This window comes from Eumetopias jubatus, unplaced genomic scaffold, assembly GCF_037043125.1.
Source record: "Eumetopias jubatus isolate StellerSeaLion01/CBP00866 unplaced genomic scaffold, mEumJub1_p1.0 scaffold_15, whole genome shotgun sequence".
Taxonomy (NCBI): Eukaryota; Metazoa; Chordata; class Mammalia; order Carnivora; family Otariidae; genus Eumetopias; species Eumetopias jubatus.
Window position 1 is genome coordinate 63,984,343 of NW_028274821.1, and position 22,693 is coordinate 64,007,035.

General features: G+C 42.2%; 1 protein-coding gene and 1 pseudogene across 2 annotated transcripts in view; one reads left to right on the forward strand and one right to left on the reverse strand.

Annotated features, from left to right (window-relative positions):
* LOC114213589 (myb/SANT-like DNA-binding domain-containing protein 3) overlaps positions 1-22,693 on the forward strand; it is a 123,359-nt gene that overhangs the window by 38,498 nt on the left and 62,168 nt on the right. The window contains exon 1 of one of the 2 annotated variants that reach the window (XM_028108845.2): positions 6,236-6,437. The exons of the other annotated variant lie outside the window; for it this stretch is intronic. Coding sequence (XP_027964646.1) covers positions 6,236-6,437 — 202 coding nt within the window. Of the gene's footprint in view, positions 1-6,235; positions 6,438-22,693 lie in introns of those variants that run through there. 2 annotated transcript variants of the gene reach the window in all.
* On the reverse strand, positions 17,665-17,957 carry LOC114213591 (cytochrome c oxidase subunit 7A1, mitochondrial pseudogene; annotated as a pseudogene).

The following is a 22,693-nucleotide window of genomic DNA, read 5'->3' on the forward strand; positions in this document are numbered from 1 at the left end:
TATTCAGAGCAATACTGAACAATTGAATGACAAGAAGACCTGCAGGAAAAACCCGGCAATGCCTCCTCAGTCTCCCTACCCACTCATAGGGACTGTTTGGGTGAGATGCTTTTCAAATTGGCAGAATTACAGTGGTGAAGCCTGTTCTTCTCCAGGCAGAGTGAGGCTACTTCTCTGGATTCCCATAGCACTTTTTGTTCAGATAGATATCTGTAACCCTTGCCTCTTTGGCTTCTGCCCATCTACGTAATTGAGGACCATTAAGGGGATGTGGGTAACAATCATAGTGCTTTCAACCAGAGTAGTAATTACAAGCAATGTAATCACATTACTGTAATCCCTGATTGATCACAAGAAGACAAAAGTCTCCTGATACGCTGGCAGGGGGCTCAGGATTGTTTGTGCACACTCCTTGGTGGCCGCCGTCCTAGTGGTGACAAACTTTGGTCCATTTTGTATCAGATGATGACGCTTCTCTAGCAGCTGGCTCATGTTAGTGATGTGGTGGAGCTCTAGAGTCAGAGTCTGGTGACTCCAACTTTCTAGCTTTGTGGTTTGAGTTGTCACTTAACCTCATAAACCCCAGTTTCCTGTTACAAAGTGAAAATAATGCCTACCAACAGGGTGGGTGGGAAGATTAGTGACAACAAATACGAAGTGGCTGGCAATACCTGGGATGTGGTAGGTCTTCAGTGAGTTATAGTTGCTATTATTATGGCCTGATCCAACAATTATTCTCTCCTACCAGTATTATTGTTATGGGGTCTTTTCACTAGACTATAAGTTTCTTTTTTTTTTTTTTAAAGATTTTATTTATTTGACGGAGAGAGACACAGCGAGAACAGGAACACAAGGGGGGAGTGGGAGAGGGAGAAGCAGGCTTCCTGCCAAGCAGGGAGCCCGATGTGGGGCTTGATCCCAGGACCCTGGGATCACGACCGGAGCCGAAGACAGGCGCTTAATGACTGAGCCACCCAGGTGCCCTTAGACTATAGTTTCATGAGAAGCAGGGACTTTGTTTTGCTCACTGCTGTTTCTCTGCATCTAGAACAGTGCCTCCATCATAGTAGGTCCTCAGTAAATATTTGTTGAATCAATGAATGACATTTAAAACAAGCTGACCTTGTTCTCTGTCTTTACCACACTGGCTGGCATTCAGACCCTTTTTACTCATAGGCATTTGCTCAGGATATTCCCTCTACCTGGAACACTCTCTCTTCACTTAGTTAACTTCTACTCAACCTTCTGATCTTAGACAAGTGTCACTGTAACAGGTAAACCTCTGACCTTTCCCTTCATAGCATTTATCAACATTGTTGCAATTTCACTTTTATTTGTAAAATTGGTAAATATTTGACAGTAAACTTCCATCAGGACAGGAACCAGGTCTGTTGTGCTCACCATTGTATTTTCAGGGAGGAGTAGGAGTTGAGTACAAACTTCCTAAATGAATGAATGACTTCACTCATTCTTTCCATTTTTTGAAAAGACTGCTTACTCTAGGAAGGGGGGGTCCAATTTCTCAAGATGGGCCAGAGGTCAATCCCAGGCTTGTGTCAGTCCTGAATCATAAATCATTCCAGGTTTCTGGACTGAGCTCTAGTGCTGTGACTCTCTCCTACCAGGGCCAATTTGTCAGTCCCAAATTGTCTCATTATCATTTATCAGGGCTTCATTATGCAGCTAGACCCTGCAGCAGGAGGTCCAGAAAAGCCAGAATTTTGGCCAGCCTGTGAGTGTGGAGTAGGAGTAGGATTTGCCATTTACTCCTCCCCCGCCCCCATGCTCCATTTCTATTTGGTGTTTATCACACTGAGGTGTAATTGTTAATTTTCAGAGGTCCTCTCACTCTCCCCCCAAGACAGCAAGGCAGAATTATCTCTTGCCCCACAAGGCTACTGTGGTGCCTAGCATACAGTGGATGCTCACAAAGATTTCTTGAAGGAATGCAATGTTTTCCATGAACTAAGCCTTACTGAAGACAAAAACTGACTCATAAGAGAGGGCACTACCTTTTGCTTTTAAAAAGTTTAAAAAAAAATTTAAATCTGTGCCAATAAACATCTTTTTTTAAAAGATTTTATTTATTTATTTGACAGAGAGAATGAGTGAGAGAGGGAACACAAACAGGGGGAGTGTGAGAAGGAGAAGCAGGCCTCCCGCCGAGCAGGGAGCCTGATGTGGGGCTCCATCCAGGACCCTGGGATCATGACCTGAGCTGAAGGCAGATGCTTAATGACTGAGCCACTCAGGCACCCCAATAAACCTCTTTTTGAGTTAATTTGGGTTGGGTTTTCTGTTACTTAGAACTGAAAACATTCTTTTTTTTTTTTTTTTTTAATAGAGAGAGGGAGGCGTGGGAGAGAGGCAGAGGGAGAGAGAGAGAATCTTAAGCTGGCTCCACACCTAGTGCAGAGCCCGACCCGGGGTTCGATCCTACAGCCCTGAGATCATGACCTGAGCTGAAATCAAGAGTAGAACGCTTAACCCACTGAGCCACCCAGCTGTCCCAGAACTGAAAACATTCTGTCAGAGCACAAAATAATAGCATTCAAGTAGAAGATTTCTGATAGATCATTGTTCAAAAATATTCACTCCCTATTCACTCCCTCTCACTCACCTCCAGAAGAATAGAGTTCCCTACCCCTTTTCTTTGGGTTCACCTATGAGACTTGATTTAGTCAGTGGGATGTTAGCAGACATGTACAAGCAGGGGTATGAAAAATGCTTGCACAGTTGGGCATGCCCCCCTGAACCACTGCCAACTTCATAAGAGTTCCCCCTGGGCAGCTGCTGTCCCTTCAGTTGGGGCCCCCAAAGAATAATACTGGAGAAGATCAGAGCTCAACCTGCACACAGGAGTGAAGCCCAGCTGGACCTCCAGCTTGAGGCAGAGCCATTCAGCCAAGCCTAGCCTAGATTCATCAACCCCCAGACCTGTGAGAAATGAATGCTTATTGTGGCACACTGCTAAGGATTTATGGTTGGTTGTTATGGAGCAATAACTGACTGATCAACGTTAGGTCAGGGGTTTCCAAACTGTCAGTGCATCTGAGTTACTAGAGAACTTTAATATAAATAAGAGGTACTTGAGCACCCTCTCCCTCCAAGCATGTCTGGAGTGGTGTTCACAAATCTACATTCTTTTAAAACTTTATGCGTGAGGGTGACTGGGTGGCTCAGTTGTTAAGCGTCTGCCTCCGGCTGGGGTCATGATCCCAGGGTCCTGGAATCGAGCCCTGCGTCGGGCTCCCTGCTCAGCGGGAAGGCTGCTTCTCCCTCTCCTGCCCCCCCTGCTTGTGTTCCCTCTCTCGCTGTCTCTGTCAAATAAATAAATAAATAAAATCTTAAAAAAAAAAAAGAGTATGGGACTCGCTACATGAAAATCACCCAGAGGGTTTTTTTTTTAAGATTTTATTTATTTATTTGACAGAGAGAGAGAGACAGCGAGAGAGGGAACACAAGCAGGGGGAGTGGGAGAGGGAGAAGCAGGCTTCCCGCTGAGCGGGGAGCCCGATGCGGGGCTCGATTCCAGGACCCTGGGATCATGACCTGAGCTGAAGGCAGATGCTTAACAACTGAGCCACCCAGGCACCCCAGTCCCATACTCTTTTGCTATCTAACATTTTGGGGTCATCAATATTAAAGCATGTGATGGGGGTTGTATTAGATGACCAGTAAGATCTTCTTTCCTCTCTCAGACTGGATGATTGAAGTCAGAGAAATCCTATTTCTGAAGTAGAGTCCTTTTCAATTTGACAACTTTTGAGAAATCTGAGCTGAATTTTTCCTATCTAATTCGGAGAAAGATGCAGATGGTAAATTAATTTGTGATTTATGGCTACAGGGTTTTTGCTTTTTATTTAAAGTTTGTCTCTTCTTAGTATTTCTGCTTGGGCTATGGTTAGCAGTCAAATGAAAATTAAAGGCAGAATACTGAGGAGTGGGAGAGCCAAGTCAGAGGGCGGGAAAGAAGCATAGAAGTCAAGATGAGCAGAGAAGCTGTTGAAGAAATGCTCTAAGAAGGAGCCTTTAGCTGTGGCTTAGCAGTAGGAACCCGGGATCACACCTGAATCAGAAGCCAGAAGCTGAATTTTCATTGTCACAATTGCCATGCCACTGCTAACAGTTTAGAGGTTTGAGGCAAATCTTAACAAAATGTTAACATATGAATTTATATAAAAAGCACGTTGAAAATATAATTTAAAAGAAAATAGTTTTAAATTATAACAACAAAAATTTTCATTGAAAAAAATTCAGACAATACAGAAAATATAAAGAAGTGCCAATTACTCAAAAGCCCACGTTTCAGAGATAGTCACAGTTAATATATAGCTGTATATTCTTCTTGACTTCTTTCCTAGGGATGTATACACACACACACATATATATTTTAGAAATATAGGATTTTCTTTTTTTTAAAGATTTTATTTATTTATTTGACAGAGAGACACGGCGAGAGAGAGAGAGAGAGAGAGAGAGAGAGAGAGAGAGAGAGAGAACACAAGCAGGGGGAGTGGGAGAGGGAGAAGCAGGCTTCCCGCTGAGCAGGGAGCTGGACGTGGGGCTCGATCCCAGGACCCCGGGATCATGACCTGAGCCGAAGGCAGACGCTTAACGACTGAGCCACCCAGGCGCCCCAGGTTTTGTTAATTCTTTAAACTATTGTTAATCATGTTCAGGAAAAAAAAAATCTTGTGGTTTTAATCTGCCTTTTATTACTAGTGGGTTTAAATGTCTTTTCATATATATATATAGTCTGTATTTTATGTTAAAAATGACAAGTCAGTTTCTCATTTTTCTGTTATGTCAACTTTTTCTTCCTGATTTATATTCTTTATATTAAGTATATTGTCTCTTATTCACATTGAAAATATTTTCCCTGATGTGGTTCTGCTTGTGGTGGCTTTTCACGCATTTTAAAATTTTGAGTCAAATTTATCAATTTTTCAATGAGATTAAAAAAATTCCAAGGTGAGAAGCAGCATAATCTATGAAAAAGGCAGAGGACCTTCGAACAATTCAGTCCAGAATCTTACTGCCTGAGGCTGGGTCTCATCTATCATGATGTGATAGGAAGAGCACTGGACTGGGAGTCAGATCACTTTACCTCTCTGGGTCCCAACTTCCTCATCTGTGGAATGGGGAGAAGTATGAAAATTCCTTTGCAGGGCTGTAAAAAAGAATTGGAGAGAATGCTCATAAAGAGCTTCGTCTAGGTCTTGCATATGGCAAATCCTGTCTCTGTATTAGTTGTTATTAGTGGGAGTGGGCAATGTAGACTTTTAAAACCGTATTTTAAATTCAGTTGGTGTTTGTAAGAAAGGGGTGGGGGCGAGGAGCCTAGAAATTTAGCCATTTACCTCATCTCTAAGAATTGCACAGTTGGGAGTCGGAACTTGGGTTCCAATTCGAGTCCTGTCCATTTCTTGGTATGCGACCTTGGGACAAGTCACCTTCACCTCTCCGCGGCTCAATTTCTTCACCCAGAAAATAGATGTATAATTGACCACCTGCCCTTCTTTCCCAGCCCGGCTGCTGGGCGAAGGAAATGCTTCAAAACCACTTGCAAAGGGCGGCAAAAATGTCTGTCAGGGTAGTGCCTACGGAGCATCCCCAGCGCCCGCCAGCCCCCCGCGGCCCAGCAGAGGAGCGCCCGCGACCCCCGCCCTCGGCGCTCCCGCCCCGCCGCAGGAACAATAGCTCCCCCGGAGGCGGCGCCGGCCGCGGGCGGGGGCGGAGCTGCCGACGCGGGCGCTGGGGGTGTGCGCGGGGCGGGGTCGCAGCCACCCCTCCCGCCCGCGGCTCTGTCACGCGCCCCTCACCGGGCGGGCCGGGGTCTTTGTGACGCGGTGGCGACAGCCGCGGACACAAAGGGAAGGCGAGCGGCGAGTGAGGGGCTGGGCCTGCCCCCGCCCCGCGACCCTCGCCCGCCGCGCGCGCGCCCGTTCACGCCCCCAGCCTCGGTCTCCCCCCTACGCGGGCTCGCACCCTCGCGCGCACCCTCGCGCGCCCGCGACCCTCGCACGCGCCCGGACTCTCCGACTCCGTCCCGAGCGCGGCGGGCCGGGGCCTGGCGGGCGCTGCGGGTGGGACCGGGATGCTGAGGGGCTGCTCCCGGGCGCAGCGGCGCGGCTGCTAGGAGGCGCCGAGGCAGCGGCGGGGCTCCGGGCGCGCGGCTGGATGCCCCGGGCCTGCGGGTCCCTGTGCTTCCCGCCGTCCAGGGGCGCTAGCCATGGGCGCCGCGGCCGCTGAGGCGCCGCTTCGGCTGCCAGCCGCGCCCCCGCTTGCCTTCTGCTGCTACACGTCGGTGCTTCTGCTCTTCGCCTTCTCTCTGCCCGGGAGCCGCGCGTCCAACCAGCCCCCGGGTGGCGGCAGCGGCGGCGGCGGCGGCGGGGACTGTCCCGGTGGCAAAGGCAAGAGCATCAACTGCTCAGGTAGGAGCGGCCGGAGCCCGCCCCTGCGGCCCCTCCCTCCCTCCCTCCGCTGCCGCCGCCACCGCCGCCGCCGCCCTCCCCGTCCTGGTGGCCGCGCTGGGAAAGGCCCGGGCGCGGGGCTCCAGGAGAGCCGGGCCCGGCGGGGAGCGAGGGCGGAGGGCAGGGCGCGAGCGTGCCTTGCGGGCTTAGGGCCCGGCGTTGGGCATGGGGAGTGGCCGTGCGTGCGACCATGTGTGTCGAGTGTCTGGGCGAGAGCGGCCCCGCGTGCGGTGAGGTGGTGGGGACGGGACCCGGCGAGGCGGGGGAAGCCGGCCGGGGCTCCTGCTGTGACCGTGGGTGTGCACGCGGGAGCGCTTGTTTGTGTTGTGAAGGCTCAGGGGAGGCAGGGATTGTGTGTGTGTGTGTGTGTGTGAGAGAGAGAGAGAGAGAGAGAGAGAGAGAGAGAGAGAGACGGTGAGGGGCTGGGGTGGGGGGAGCCGAGCCTGAGAGCGAAGGGAGTGACCATGTGCTGGGGAGGTTCTTAGGACACTGGGGTCTTGGAGTGATCCTGTGGGTAAAGGGAACGGGTGGCCCAGAGGACGTGGATTGACTGTGGTAGAAGTGACCCTGTGTGTGTGTATGTCCTTTGGGTTCAGAGGTGGACTCTGGGGACTTGGAGTGACCAGCGGGGTCTTGGATGTCAGTAGGGAAAAGTCTCGGGGCCCAGAAAATGACCCTGTGTATTTGTGCGTTCTGCATGGGGCTCGGGATATAGGGGGTATGCACTGAGGAAGAAGGATGGAAGTCCTGGAGTGAACCCCGTTTGTGTCCATTCAGAGAGAGGGAGTTAGGGTGTCATCCTGTGTAGGGTTTGGGTATAGAAAGAGGTAATTAGATCTTAGGAAGTGCCTCTGTGTAGCTAGGTGTGACCCTGGGTTTTTAAGGTGGTGTGGAAATAGGGAACCGGGTCAAAGAGAATGATCCTGTGCGCGTGTTTGTATGTTTTGCGGGAGGGCCTGGAGACTGGCAGCAACGGGAGCAAGGGAGTGACCTCTCCTCTTCTACAAGCCCCCCCCCCCCCCCCCCGCGCTCTTGGAAACAAAGAGCCTGCTGGGGCTCTAATGGAAGTGATTGGCGGTGAGGGTATCTGGGCAGTAAAGTTCCTTCTTCCTTTCAAAAGGGGTCCCAGAGGAGCCCTGGGGCAAGGAGAAGCTTCCAGGTCTGATTTAGGGGTGGGTGGGTCCTCCTGGAGCTGGCCTAGCAGATGGTAGTGATCATAAGCCACAGCCTTGCTAACTTACCCTTTTATCAATTCTTAATTCTCCACTTGTCTTCTGTAAACCAAGGGGGCGGAAGAAGAGGCGTGGTGGGGAGGTGGGAGGGGAGGGGGGGAAAAGGGGATGGGCTTCGGGCCCCGGGGGGATCCGCTGGCCTGCCAGCCGGACAACCTTTGTACCCTTGGGCTATTGAAGGGGCATTGTTTCTGGGGGAGTGAGGAGGGAGCAGGAGGGCCTCAGCACAGATGCTGCCCTATGTGAAGAAAACCTTTGGCTTGCTCTTTAGATTTCAAGTTGTAAAATCTCTTAGTAATTTTCATAATGGTGTGTTTTATAATGGGGGAGGGATTTTGAGCACTGTAAACAATGGCATGGCCATTAAAAGCTTTTCCGTCCATGTAATAACTTTCACTTTATTTTTCTAATGTTAAGTGGGATATGGGATAGTGCTTTTAATAAATAATCACATTCATGGTTAAGAATAAAAATCATTTGTATATTGGAGTACCTTTTTGTAGCAAATACTTGTTGTTATCAAACTTGTAAGTGATCACACCATGTCAAAATATTTTACTGGCTAATGTGCTGTGATTATTTGTTCTTGCTAAGCTAATTTGTCCTTAGCAAAATACAGTGTGTGTTGATGAATGTTTTTGTGTATGTTTTCTAATTCTTTAGTGCAAAGTACAACTTTTAAGAAAGGACACAGAGGGCTGAAAACCCACATGGTGTAGGAAAAGAGGACTCATTTGGAGATCATGGTGCTTGCTAAGTAGCTGTGCTATTTGGAGCAAGTTAATTTTTCTGAATTACCTCTTCCATTAAGAAAGGGACTCGAATTTGATAATATCTAGCCTTTCAAGGACATATTGATATACATGTCAATAAATTAGGCTTATCAAATAAAATGTTTTCTAATGCTAAGATTCATGTGAATAACTCTGGGTCTAAACCTAGAATTTTGGGGCACCTGCGTGGCTTAGTTAGGCATCTGTCTGCCTTTGGCTCAGGTCATGATCCCAGGGGTCCTGGGATTGAGCCCCGAATCAAACTACCTGATCAGTGGGGGAGTCCGCTTTTCCCTCTCCCTCTCTCCCTGCTCTAGCTCTCTCACTCTCAAATAAATGAAATCTTTAAAAAAAATAAAGCTAGAGTTTTAACTAAAACTCTATTTGTTAATATTTGTAGATTCTTGTTATAGCTGTTTCTGGGATGAAAATCCAGGAGTGATTCATATGGAAAAAGATAATTTTTTAAGAACTATAGTGTGTATCTATTAATGCATCTTGAGATTTTTACATAGATTTTTTTTTGTAGTCGCTTTTATTACCCAGGTATTTCCCACATAAACTGAAGTTTATTCCTTTATTCCTATATTTGAGTTTCAAAATCTAAATGCTGGCCTTGACTTTGTTAATTAAAAAAATTTTTTTTAAATTCAATTTAATTAACATATATTGTATTATTAGTTTCAAGGTAGAATTTAGTGATTCATCAGTAACACACAATACCCAGTGCTCATTACTTCAAGATTACTTCAAGTGCCCTCCTTAATGCCCATCACCCAGTTACCCCATCCCCTACCCACCACCCCTCCAGCAACCCTCAGTTTGTTTCTTATAGTTAAGTTCCTGTTAATTTTCATTTTTATTTTTGAATCATCATTTCAGCCTCCTCTGACCTTTCTGGAGTCTGACTCTGTCAGGCTTTGTGTGTTTTGGTCACTCACAGCATTGTGGCCCTTGCAAATCTAAAGAGCAGGTCTATGGCTTTATTAAATTAATAGAAGTCTAGATCATGGAAAAGGATGAAACTCTGTGATATTTTACTAGAGACTTCCTAGTGAATTGGTTGATGTTGCTACATTAATCAACCAGATGTTCAACCAGCTATGCATTCTCCTTATAGAGTTTAACAGATTTTTGAACTTCTGCTGTTCAACATTTTCCCATTTTGTTCACTAGCCTATTATTTAAAGATTCTGTCAGATCATCTTGTTAGAATCGGTTATGTATATGTCTGTATCATTCTCCTTTTTTCCATTTTAGTAATCCTATCTAATAGCAAATGTTGTATAATCTGCCTTAATAAAGAGCCCAAGTGGCTTTTACTTTCATGGCAAGTTTACCCCTAGATGTTTTCCTGGATTGGCATTTGTCCTTTTTTGAAAATTGAGCATGCATTCCTTCATTGAGCATGCATTCCATCCTCTTTTGTTTCTTAAATTCCACATATAAGTGAGATCATATGGTAATTGTCTTTCTCTGACTACTCAGCCATCAAAAAAAATGAAATCTTGCCATTTGCAACTGTGTAGATGGAACTAGAGGGTATTATGCTAAGCGAAATAAGTCAGTCAGAATGCAGATTCTTTTGAACTAGCTCTGTATTCTGTTACTATCCTTTCTTCATTCTACTTACCTCAGATCTTAGCTTCCTTTTATCAGAGTTCTACCCTTCAAGATCAAGCTCCTGATGAAGATTACCAAAGCAAAGAAGAAGCTGAATGGGTCTGTATTTGTCCTTATCATCTCTTGATATTATAACATCTTCCCAAAGCAGTGAGTCCTTTTTTTCTTTCTTCTTGTTCTAAACAAGCCTTTTTTTTTTTTTTTATAGTCCTCATGCCTCAGCTCTCCAATCATTCTGGACTTTATAATTATTGCTTTGGTGTTTTATATCTTATTTGTACTTACTCTTAAAATCTAACTTTTTTTTTTAAGATTTATTTATTTATTTGACAGAGAGAGAGTGAGAGAGCACAAGCAGGGGGGACAGCAGAGGGAGAGCAGGGAGAGGGAGAAGCAGGCTCCCTGATGAGCAGGGAGCCCGATGTGGGGCTTGATCCCAGGACCCTGGGATCATGACCTGAGCTGAAGGCAGACGCGCAACCATCTGAGCCACCCAGGTGCCCCTTAAAATCTAACTTATTAGAAAGCTCCCTGTTCATCCAAAGAGAAAAAAAGTTTGGAAATACATGATTTATGTGAAGAAAGATGAACTTTGAACCTAAGGGACGAGATGACCTTAAACGTGGCATTTTTTTTTCTCATTTGTAACATGAAGATAACGACGATGCTTCTTTCTGACTCTAGGTTGTTTGAAAAGAACAGATGAGGCTAAATATGTGAGCATTTCTATCTTAGGGAATGTGGTTAAAGAAGTGGGAAAACCTACTGAGAGACCAGTAAGTGACATTTGGTGATAGATATAAGGTGGAGAATTTGAACAAGGTTTTTTTAATGTCGCATTAGAAGTGGGTCCTCTGGCTTGTGATACGGTGGTAAGGATGGTACAGTAGTATAAACTTCATATTAAGAGACATGCCTTCTTAGTGGCAATTCAGGATTTGGGGGACTAAAAAGTGAATTTTTCTTAATCTGTGTGGAATCTCGATCAGGACTTCTAGATCCCTGGTATGTAATATGTGGGTATTTATTTATGAACCTTGATTGAGTACCTGCTTTGGGTACTCCAGTATGCTAGATGTTAAGGGAAATAAATGAGAGGCCTTTCCTGCCTTTAGGGACTTTATATTCTAACAGAAGTAGTTAGCCTCTTATAAATCTATATGAAGAAATCTCTAATACATCTGGGCTTTCTCTCAACACCCCCCACCCCCCATAAGCATGTATTGAACACTGACAGCATTGGAATTTTTATTTATTTATTTATTTATTTTAAAGATTTATTTGAGAGAGCGAGAATGAGAGAGAGAGAGAGTGCATGAGAGGGGGGAGGGTTAGAGGGAGAAGCAGGCTCCTTGCCGAGCAGGAAGCCTGATGCGGGACTCGATCCTGGGACTCCAGGATCATGACCTGAGCCGAAGGCAGTCACTCAGCCAACTGAGCCACCCAGGTGCCCAGCACTGGAATTTTTAAAAGGTGTACAATTAAATATAGTCACGAAGTTGTACATCCATCTTGACTATCTAATGACAGAACATTTTCATCACCCCAAAAAGAAACCCCATACCTATAAGCAGTCACAGTCACTTCATGTTCCTCTCTCCCCACAACCACTGGCAATTGCTAATCTACTTTCAGTCTCTATGGATTTGCCTTTTTGGACATTGCATATAAATGGAATCAAACACCATGTGGCCTTTTGTGATTGGCTTCTTTCACTTAGTATAATGTTTTCAAGGTTCATCTATGTTGTAGCATGTGTCAGAACTTCAGTGCTTTTTATGGTTGATTGCATAATATTCCATTGTATGGATAGATACCACATTTTGTTTAGCCATTCATCAGTTGATGAACATTTGGGTTGTTTCCACTTTTCATCTACAATGAATAATACTGCTAAGAACATTCATGTGGGTATTTTTGTGTAGACATATGTTTTCTTTTTTTTTTTCCTGGAGGGTCTTGACTTTATTTCACATGAGTGGGAAATGGATTAAAGGCTTTGGAAATTATATGTGAACCAGTTTCTGTTAAAAACTATTAATCATATTTTCATCAGTGATTTTATTTTTTATTTTTTAAAAATTAATATATAATGTATTGTTTGTTTCAGGGGTACAGATCTGTGACTCATCAGTCTTACACAATTCGCAGTGCTGGACATATGTTTTCAATTCTCTAGGGTGTATACCTAGGAATAAAATTTCTGAGTCACGGGTAACTCCATGTTTAACATTTTGAGGAACTCCCAAACTTTTTTTTTAAAAGATTTTATTTATTTATTTGACAGAGAAACACAGCGAGAGAGGGAACACAAGCAGGGGGAGTGGGAGAGGGAGAAGCAGGCTTCCCGTGGAACAGGGAGCCCGATGCGGAGCTTGATCCCAGGACCCTGGGATCATGACCTGACCCAAAGGCAGATGCTTAACGATTGAGCCACCCAGGCACCCCCCAAACTGTTTTCTAAAGCAGCTGTACCATTGTACATTTTCACCAGCAATGGGGGTTCCAATTTCCCCATATCCTGGCCAATACTTGTTATTGTCTTTTTGATGATAGTCATCCTTGTGGATGTGAAGTTGTATATCAGTGTGGTTTTGATTTGCATTTCCCTAATGACTAGTGATCTTGAGCACATTTTTATGTACTTATTGGCCATTTATATATCTTGTTTGGAGAAACGTCTATTCAGATCCTTTGCTGGGCTTGATTATAACATTTTGGATTAGACATTCCCTTAGTTAGTAAACCATACTAACCAATTCCTATAGCACACAGATGCTTAAGCTGGTAGGTTAGCTCTAGTTTGCTTGTGTTTCGTTTATTTCTCTGCTTACCAAGAAGAAAATCATTTGTGTTCTCAAACTGATTTATACCACTGGCCCTTTGAGTATAAATTAATAAAAATTACTCAGATTGGTGCAATATTAATGCAAAAAGTTGTTTTTTATGAAATGCTTTGGAAAGACTTAAAGATTAGAGGCTGAGAGAATTGCCTTTCAATGAATCTGAAACAGATTGGGGAAACCTTATAAATCTCTGGAAGGATTCTGCTCTTACAAAAATTTCAAGTATTTTTTAAGTCTCCCTTTTACTTTAAAGGAAAGGAAAATGGACATTGTAGATAATACGTTATAGGTGTAGCTTATCCAAGAAAGGAGGGAACTGCATTTAGTAGACCCAAAGGTTTTGGTGCTACATGAGGAAATGTATGTATATGTGTGAAGTTCAAAATGGGTATATCTCATTTTTAAATGATTGCCTCCCTGACTCCTGATTAATTGATCAGTGGTCACTCATACATGCTTGAAAAGAAAGTTTTCACTATCCAGGTGACCTAAGGAAGATACAAATACAGTGTTGAGGGAATGATTAATTTTGATTTGTAGGAATCAAAAAACAGTCCCTGAGTAAGTGGCACTCAGTTGGGCAGAGTAGAATGTTAACTTGAAACACTAGGCACACTTTTGCCTGAGGACTTTGCTGTTGATATTCCTTTTGCCTGGAACCTTCTTCTCCCAGTTATTTATCCCCTCAGCACCTTCAAGTCTTAATGTCACTTTCAAAATAATGCCTTAAAATTTCAGCCTTTTCCACCTTCCATCCCCTCTGGCCCTCTTCCACCTCAATCTTTCTTAATGCTTTTTTCCTGTTCCAAAGCACCTTTTCCTATGTGACCTACTCTACATGTTGTTATCTGTCTCCTCTGTGTAGCTCCGAGAGGGCGGGGAGTTTTGTTTGTGTTGCTCACTTCTCTATTGACTGTGCCTAGAATAGTGTCTGGCACAAAATTAGGTGCCCCTTACATATTTATTTGTAGAGTGAATAACTGAATGAACATAGAAACTGAGGAGAGCTGGGAAGGGTGGGTGTTCTACGCCGAGGGAACGGAGATAGAAAAAGCACAAAGGTGGGGCAGCAGAGGGAATCTTTTGGGATATTAAGGTAGGGGAATTAAAGCAGGAGATGAGTCACAGTCACACGTTGCCACATTAGTGGAAGGCCTTGAAGGCTGCACGGAAGGTTTGGTACTTGCTTTGAAGACGAAGGGAAACTTAAAGGATTTGAGTGACATCATGGTTTTGGAAACCAAAGTCCAGCTTTGGGGAGGGTGATCGGGAGAAGAAAAGAGACTGAGAGCACAGTGACAGAGAACAACAGTGGATGTGGGGAGAACTGAGAGCCATTGCTTGGACTGCACAGTGTTTTTAAAAATTGCATTGGTTACTAACCATTAAAAATTTGGAGGTTTCACTTAAAAGTCTGGATTATGGTCTTCCCTTCTAAACTGTGGAGGTATTGGCAACATTGGGCTCTTGTTTCTGCATGGCAAAAGTCAGCCATAGCTGTCCACTGGGGCGTGAGCACTTCGCTTTGCCAATCCCCGCCCAGCTAGGCTTTCATTGATCTCTTTCTCCCTTAGTTTGTGGATCTTGTGCTGTGGGAGGTGGTGTGAAGTGTGATGCTTTTAATTTGAGATGGAGAGCCTGATTGGAGGAGAGTCAAATTGGTGTATATTTCTTTCCTCATTCCTCTTATTCACCATGACCAAATTGGATGCAAATCCTTATTTCTGCAGTGCCCAACCTTGAGCACCTCTCCTGCCAATGCTCCTTGCAACTTCTGTACTTCATTCTTTTCCTTCTCAACCCTTTCCTTGAATCCACCTTCTGCCTCTTCATATTTGAAAGCTACCCTGCTATTTCTGATTTTACCATTTTCCTTGAAATGTTCTCTAATGATGTTTTTAGTACATCTATTTTTGCTTTATTAATTTTATATCTTAGTACTACCTTTCCCCCTCAACTTTCCCTTTTTTCCCCTCTTTCTACATTCTTTAGGTGGCAGCTGATCATTACATGTCTTTTTCCTTACCATGAGAGGCATTTCAGATAAAATTCCTCTCATCATTGTTATAAAACATGTAAGTGTGGATATGTTACAGATACTTTGTTTTGTGGTTTTACATTATGATTTAAGAATGGGTCATAGAATTTGTAGCTTTTTGTATTAAAATTAGGTGTTTCTCTGCATCCCAGTAGAACAGATTTTGTGTAAGATCCTTGTAGTCCAGGAAAGAAAGTGTTACATCCTTGGCTTCTTAGTCCCGTGTTATATAACTATTAATTTTACTTAAAATTTTTTTATTTTGACTTAATTTCAAACTTAGAGAAAAGTTCAGTAACATACTCAGGTTTCCCAGTTGTTAAGATTTTACCACATTTGCCTTATCATAGTCTCTTTCTGTATCTATCTCTATGTATCTGTCTGTCTAAATCTTTTCTCCTGAAACTGATTCTGCCAGGTTGGGTCCTACCAAAGGGAATAGTTTAATTTATGCTTTATATCAGTTCCATACTTTTTAATTCTTTGTTTTGTCATCTCCAGTTAATGAAATAGTGAAGCCTCCAATTACAATGATAATAGGTTTATTTTGCATAGTTTTTCAGTTTTTCTTATATTTTTGTTATTCTGTTTAGGACATATGCATTGAATTTTATTTATTTCATTTCTTTTCTTGTGCTTTTATTTTTGTGTAGGGTGGATTTAAAGTGTCTCCTGTAGGGGCGCCTGGGTGGCTCAGTTGGCTAAGTGTCTGACTCTTGATTTCTGCTCAGATCATGATCTTGGGGTTGTGGGATGGAACACCCTGTGGGGCTCCACACTGAGCGTGGAGCCCGCTTCGGATTCCAACCCCTACCCCACTCCACCCCAGTCGCATGTATGTGCCTTCTCTCTCTCTCTCTCTCAAAAAAAAGAAAACAAAAGTATCTCCTGAAGTCATAATGATGTCCATCCTTTTTTAGATTTGTGTTTGTCTTTTAGTTTTTAAATGTTGGGATTTGTTTCCCAATACAGATATAGACTGTTTTTATAAGCATTCACCCACTTACATTAAATGAAGTAATTATGAAATTTGTGCTACCCTCCATCATCATCATCATTTGTTAAAGTGTATAATTCAGTATTTTTTAGTAGTATGGACACAAGATTGTACACCCATCAGCACAATCAGTTGTAGAACATTTTCGTCCTACTCCAAAGAAACTTCATACTCTTTAGCGTCACTCCCCAAACCCCAGTCCCCCAGCTCTAGGCAGCCACTAATGTACCTTTTGCTGTATATTTGCCTATTTTGGACATTTCCTATAAATGGAGTCATACAATATGTGGTCTTTTGTGATTAGCTTCTTTCATTTAGCGTATTTTCAAGGTTCATCCATGTTGTAGCATGTGTCCGTGTTTCATACCCATTTTATGTTTGAATAATATCAAATTACATGGATACATGTGCATACTACATTTCGTTTATCCATTTATCAGGTGATGGACATTTGGGTTTTCTTCTTTTTGGCTGTTATGAATAATGCTTCTATGAAAGTTCGTGTACAAATTTATGTGTGGACATATATGTTTTCAGTTCTCTTATACCTAGGAGTAGAATTGCTGGGTCGTATGGTAAACCCTACGTTTAACATTTTGAGGACCTGCCGAACTGTACTCCAAAGTGGCTGCACCATCTTACATCTTCACCAGCAATGTGTGAGGGTTCCAATTTCTCCACATCCTGTTCAACACTCATTACTGTCTTTTTTTTTTTTTATTATAACCAACCATTTCATTTTTTTAAATCCCTCATTTCCCCTGTATATGTAGTTTCTTTAATGGAATTTACATTCGTAGTTTCTTTTAAGCTGGATTGGGGGGTAATGTCAACCCATTTATCCCCTCTCTCCTCCCCTCCCCCCCTTTTCATTGTTAGAAACATTGTTTTAACAGAACTATTTTCATTATTCCTACAATTCGTTCCATTATTAGCTTCTCTCATGGGATAAACGAGGCATTTAGGAGTTGGCATACATTCTCTTCTCATGCACTTTGAAATTCTGTTTAAATCTTAAAATTCCCTCCGTATTTGCTTTCAGTTTATTAGATGCTTTACAGTTAATCCTTTGTTACTATTTGAATCAATTTCTTTTTTACAGGTGTCATGTATTTTTCATGGCTCAGTTGTCTCATTTTTTGAAAAGTCATTACAGGTTCTGAAGTTCTTAACACATTCTTCTGCCTTCAGAAACTTTGGCAGGTATTATGTTTTCAAGTACAGTTCCATTTCTCTTATTTTTGTGCAGAAATTCTGAGTTTTTCTCTTCCATGGTGAAAAAGAAAAAAGAAAAACCCACACTTTTTTTTTTGTTGTTGTTATAAAGGCAGTATTTGTTCGATGCAAAGAACTTGAAGACTATGGGGCTCCTGGGTGGCTCAGTCCTTAAGTATCTGCCTTCGGTTCATGTCATGATCCCAGGGTCCTGGGATCGAGCCCCGCGTTTGGCTCCCTGCTCCGCGGGAAGCCCTCTCCCACTCACCCTGACTGTGTTGTCTCTCTCTCTCTGTCAAATAAATAAATAAAATCTTTTAATAAAAAAAGGAAAACAAGAACTTGAGGAATATGGAAAAATACAAAGAAGAAATCTGTGATGATTGCCATTCTCCCCGGTAATATCTTTTTTTTTTTTTTGGGTTCCCCAAAGAGCCAGCATATTTATTGATGCTTGTTCAGGTTCTGCAAGCTTCTTGGTCTCACTTCTTGTGAGGGAAGGAGGCCCAGCCAAGGCAGTACAGGCTATAGGCGGTACCCCCTAGACAGAGCCCCATGGTCACTCGGTACAGGATGTTGTCGGTTCCCCCGCCCTTCAAGTGCACCGGAAGGTCATTGTCCGCCTGGAAGAGTTTCTGTTTCTCAGCCACTCGGTTCTGGAAGCGGTTCCGGGCGGTTGAGCTGAAAGAGCGAACCAGCGCCTGGGAGACCCACAGGGCCCTCATTCTGCGTCCTCCTCCTCGGCCGGAGTCACCTCCCCTCTCCCCGGTAATATCTTTTTAAAGATTTTTTTTTTTTTTTTTTTTTTTTTTTTGAGAGAGAGAATGAGAGATAGAGAGCACGAGAGGGAAGAGGGTCAGAGGGAGAAGCAGACTCCCTGCCGAGCAGGGAGCCCGATGTGGGACTCGATCCCGAGACTCCAGGATCATGACCTGAACCGAAGGCAGTCACTTAACCAACTGAGCCACCCAGGCGCCCTCCCCGGTAATATCTTAATGTTTATGCTGAAATTGCTTCATTTTATCCCACAAAAATTTTGAACTTTTTTCTTTTTTTAAATATTTTATTTATTTTTGCGAGAGAGAGAGAGAGAGAGCGCGCGCGCGCATGAGCAGGGTGGGGGGAGTGGCAAAGGAGAAGCAGACTCCCCGCTGAGCAGGGAGCCCTGAGATCATGACCCAACCTGAGGGCAGATGTCCAACCAACTGAGCCACCCACCCACCCCTCTTTTGAGATTTTTAAGTTTATTTTGCCTTGTTAGCTTTAATCTAATACTGTTTTGCAAGTGAATCTAAACCGCTGATATTTCTGTATGTTCTCTTGTTTATAGCCTAAATGATACATTTAGATTCCTCATTGTTCACGAGTCGTTTTAGTCTGTGTTTAGTGTCCTGTGTTCATTTTTTTTCATATTTTTTTTCTTTAAAGTGGTTTAAGGTATTTTTTTTTTTTAGGTGGTGCTGTGTGTTTACCTTTATTGGTCCCTTCTTTAAGTTCAGATCATAAGTATTTCCTAATATTGCTTAATTAGACCTAGGGATTCTTTTTTTTTTTTTTAATTTTCCATACCTTCTCCAGTGCTGGTGTAATAAAAAGCTAACAGTTTGGCACTTACGATGTGTCATGCAGTGCTCTGAGTGCTTTCCATATCTTTATTCTCTGCCAACAATATGAGATAAGTACTTCTATTGTCTCCATTTTACAGATGAGGAAATAGAGGTAGAGAATGGTAAATTACTAAGGTCACAGAGCTGGTAAGTATAAGAGCCAGGGTACTGGTCTAGGCAGTGTTGTCCTAGGGCCTGCTTCTTAGACATCAAATGAGAATGCCTGTTCATTTTTCTTTGTTTCATTTTTTCAAAATTTAATAGGGTTTTATCTGATTTTAAAATTATTTTTGCTTTTTATTGAGACATAATTCACATAATGTGAAGTTTACCATTTTAAAGTATATAGTTCAGCGGTTTTTAATATATTCAATATGTTGTATAACCATCACTGCTATCTACTATATAATTATAGAACATTTCCATCACTCCAAAAAGAATTTCTATACCTATTAACAGTCAACCCCCATACTTCTCTGCTCCCATGCTCTGACAACCGTAGAGAGACTCTGCGTCTTAATGGATTTACTTATTCTGGACATTTCATATAAATGGAAAAATACAATATGTGGCCTTTTGTGCCTGGCTTCGTTCACCTAACATAATTTTTTTCAAGATTCTTACATGCTGTAGCAATACTTGTTTTATCTGATTTAAAAAATAAGACAAGTTCATTATAAAACTCATACAATTCAGAAAAATACAGAATAAAGAAGAAAGTTCAAATTCCACCAAGAGATAACTGTGGTTCATATTTTCATGTATATACTTTTCAGATTTTTGCATATAGGCATTAAAAAGTAGTTTGTGTCATACATTTAAAAAAATCTGCCTTTTAAAAAACTTAATGTGTTATGTCAGGAAATATGGAGATTCTTTATCAGTCTTTTTAATAACTGCAATATAACAGTTTATGGATCTGCAAGAGGAAAAACACGGGTTTGCCAAGATAGTCAGAAAAAGAAGAAGGAGAGAGTATTGCAGTTTGGAATCTATGATTAGGACTAGATAGGACTGGGAAGACCCTGAGTGCCTTTACTACCCAGCTCGGGATCTGGGTCTTGCCTTCTTTCTGATCCTGCAGTAGACCATCCTCCCCATCACCTTGCCTGAAGCAGAGGTATTTAGGATGGAGGCAGCAGGGAATGATTGTAGGTGTTGGGTGGAGGATTGACACTTTCAAAGTGGTACTTAACAAAGGGTAGCTTGGCAGTAGTATGTAGCATGGGATGAAAAATACCAGAGTCAGATAATTGTGTGGCATATGTGAAATTTTTTTGTTAAATATAGCTTAGAGAGTTTTAGTCATCTCTGCCATTAATGCTTTTTAATATTAATGTAAACTACTTTTGGTTTTATATCATGAAATACTGAGTACAGTTTATTTTCCCTCTCATATCTTTATGGTAGAGGATAACTAATATAATATGGTTCATAAACAAGTTGAAGATAATTTAATTTCTAATTCCTCTCATTACTTAGACTCAAGTCAATATTTATTAAATCTACTGTTTGATTTTTACCCTGAAATGTATTTTCAGTGATTTGTGTCATTAAAGGTGTCCCTTAGATTGGTCTGGAGAAAGAAAGTAAATTTTTGTTGTATACCTACTTTTTCTGGGCACTGTTGCTTTTTAGTACATATCTAATCATTATAATATCTAGGGAAGGTAAGGTGTAATTATTCTAAAGGTGAAGAACTAGCATGTGAACCTGACCCTTGTCCACCCTCAAACTAATAATGCTTTGTTCATTATATAGCAAACTGTCTTTGGGATTGTGTTTGAAATCACATTTTTTTTTCCCTGTTAAAGATAACCAGTATAGAAACTTGAAAAGAGGAAAAAATCATCATCCATTGTTCAACTGGTGTAAACACAGTCCCTTTACCATTTTGGTTTTTTTCTGGCTGGGTTTTTCTACATGTGTTTTTTATACATAATCTTAGTGCATGTGTATAGTTTTGTTTTCTGCTTTTTCACTTGACATTTATAAGCATATTTCTATATCACCCCATATTATATACAACCTTTTAAATAGCTCTACAGTATTCCTTGGCCGTACCACACCATTTTCTGGTGTGGGATATTTTAAATATTTAAGTATTTCAAATATTTCTGCCGTTCTCAGTGTAGAGATTGGGGTCCTGTCAGTTTGGATTGGTGTGTTTTTCTAAAAAAGGGAAGGTTTTCCCAAATACTGTGAACATCTAGACATGTGTATAAACCCATTGAGATGAGGTTATTCTTAAGAACTAAGAACAAGGTAAAGAGTTTGAACATGTCCTGTGGGGAGTCAATAAGGAATCAAGTAAAGATGAACTAAAGATTCCCACGTGTTGATAAGAACTTCGCATTCATTATAGGACTTTCCCCCTGTAGTGCTCTGAGGACTAGAAATGGCAGATGAGATGGCTTTAATACCGTTGGGGAAAAGCAGGTTTGAAGACTCGAAGTGTTGCAAGTGGATGAGAATGCTGAGAGAGGAAGCAAAATGAGAGGACACAGTGGGATGGCTGAGGGCAGAACATTTTTATACATAGTAGGAGCCCTCTTGTCTTGGTGCCTTAAGATTCTTGTAGTTAGTTGGTTAATCAAGAGTTATTTAAAGGGGGAGTCACAAAAATAATTTATAAATGTATGTAACATTTTATTTGAACTTAAAAACAAATAAATATATAGATTTATTAAACACTATTTTAGTTTAAAAATTTTTTTTTTTATTTTTAGGGAGAGAGCAGGGGTGGGGGTGTGGGAGAGGGAGAGAGAGAATCTTAAGTAGGCTGCATGCCCAGCATGGAGCTCGATCCCACAACCCTAAGATCATGACCTGAGCCAAAATCAAGTGTGAGACACTTAACCGACTGAGCCACCCAGTCACCCCTATTAAACACTATTTTGAAAGAGGGCCCAGATTTTTTCTTTGAGAGTAGTTGGAATTTCCTCTTTCTTGAATAAGCATACATTGGTTACAAATTCCAGTTTTAATCTCTTTAAAAAGGAACATAAAGACTTGTGGATGCAGAATTCTAGATTTTTCTCTTGCCTGTACAAGAGAAAGCAGCTCACCTTAAGTCTTGCCATAGCATTCAATTTTGTTTTCATAACAGTTTATTTTCATTCTTAACGAAATGTTGAAACCACCTAATTCCAATAACAAATACATGGTTTGGATGAAGCATAAGAGCAACTCCCCTGCTTGGAGCTACAGTCCTGATGAGTGTTCTAGAGAGTGGCCTAGTAGCCTTGGAGATTCACTGTGCCATGGGCATTGGTTGGTATGTTTTACAGAGAATAGCATACTTTGATTTCTCTGGAGAGTTGGTTAAGTTGGAGTTAAATTCTCTAAGGGCTCTGTGGACATGGACTGAGCAGTAAGAGAAGGAAAAGGAGTGACTAAATGAGAAGTGATTAGAGATTTGGGGGGATAATCAAGATTATTAGGTTGGAAGGGGAGACCAGGAGTATCAGCTTCTGTAGAAAGGTCAATAAAAGAGTTGGAAGGCTAAGAAAAAAGTTATGGAATCTTTAAAAGAGGAGGTTCTGTTGACCTTTGATAGAATTTTGATAGGAAAGGGGAGGAATCCAGGCTCCCTACAGGTTGAGGCATTATTAAAGGAGGGGCACTCACTCTGAGTCAGGATTTGACATAAAATGGATACAATATATTTGGATCCCTCTACTGAAATGAAAAATAGCCATGGCAATGTGCAGAGATCTTGGAGATTACTGTTTATTTGATTCATTTTCTTCATAGTGATTATGTTAGAGAATTAAATGTAAAGCCCTTAGTCAAGGCTTTGGTCATCTTTGATAGTGGTTCTCAGCAGAGGGTGATTTTACTCCCCAGTGGACATTTGGTAATGTCTGGAGACATTTTTGGTTGT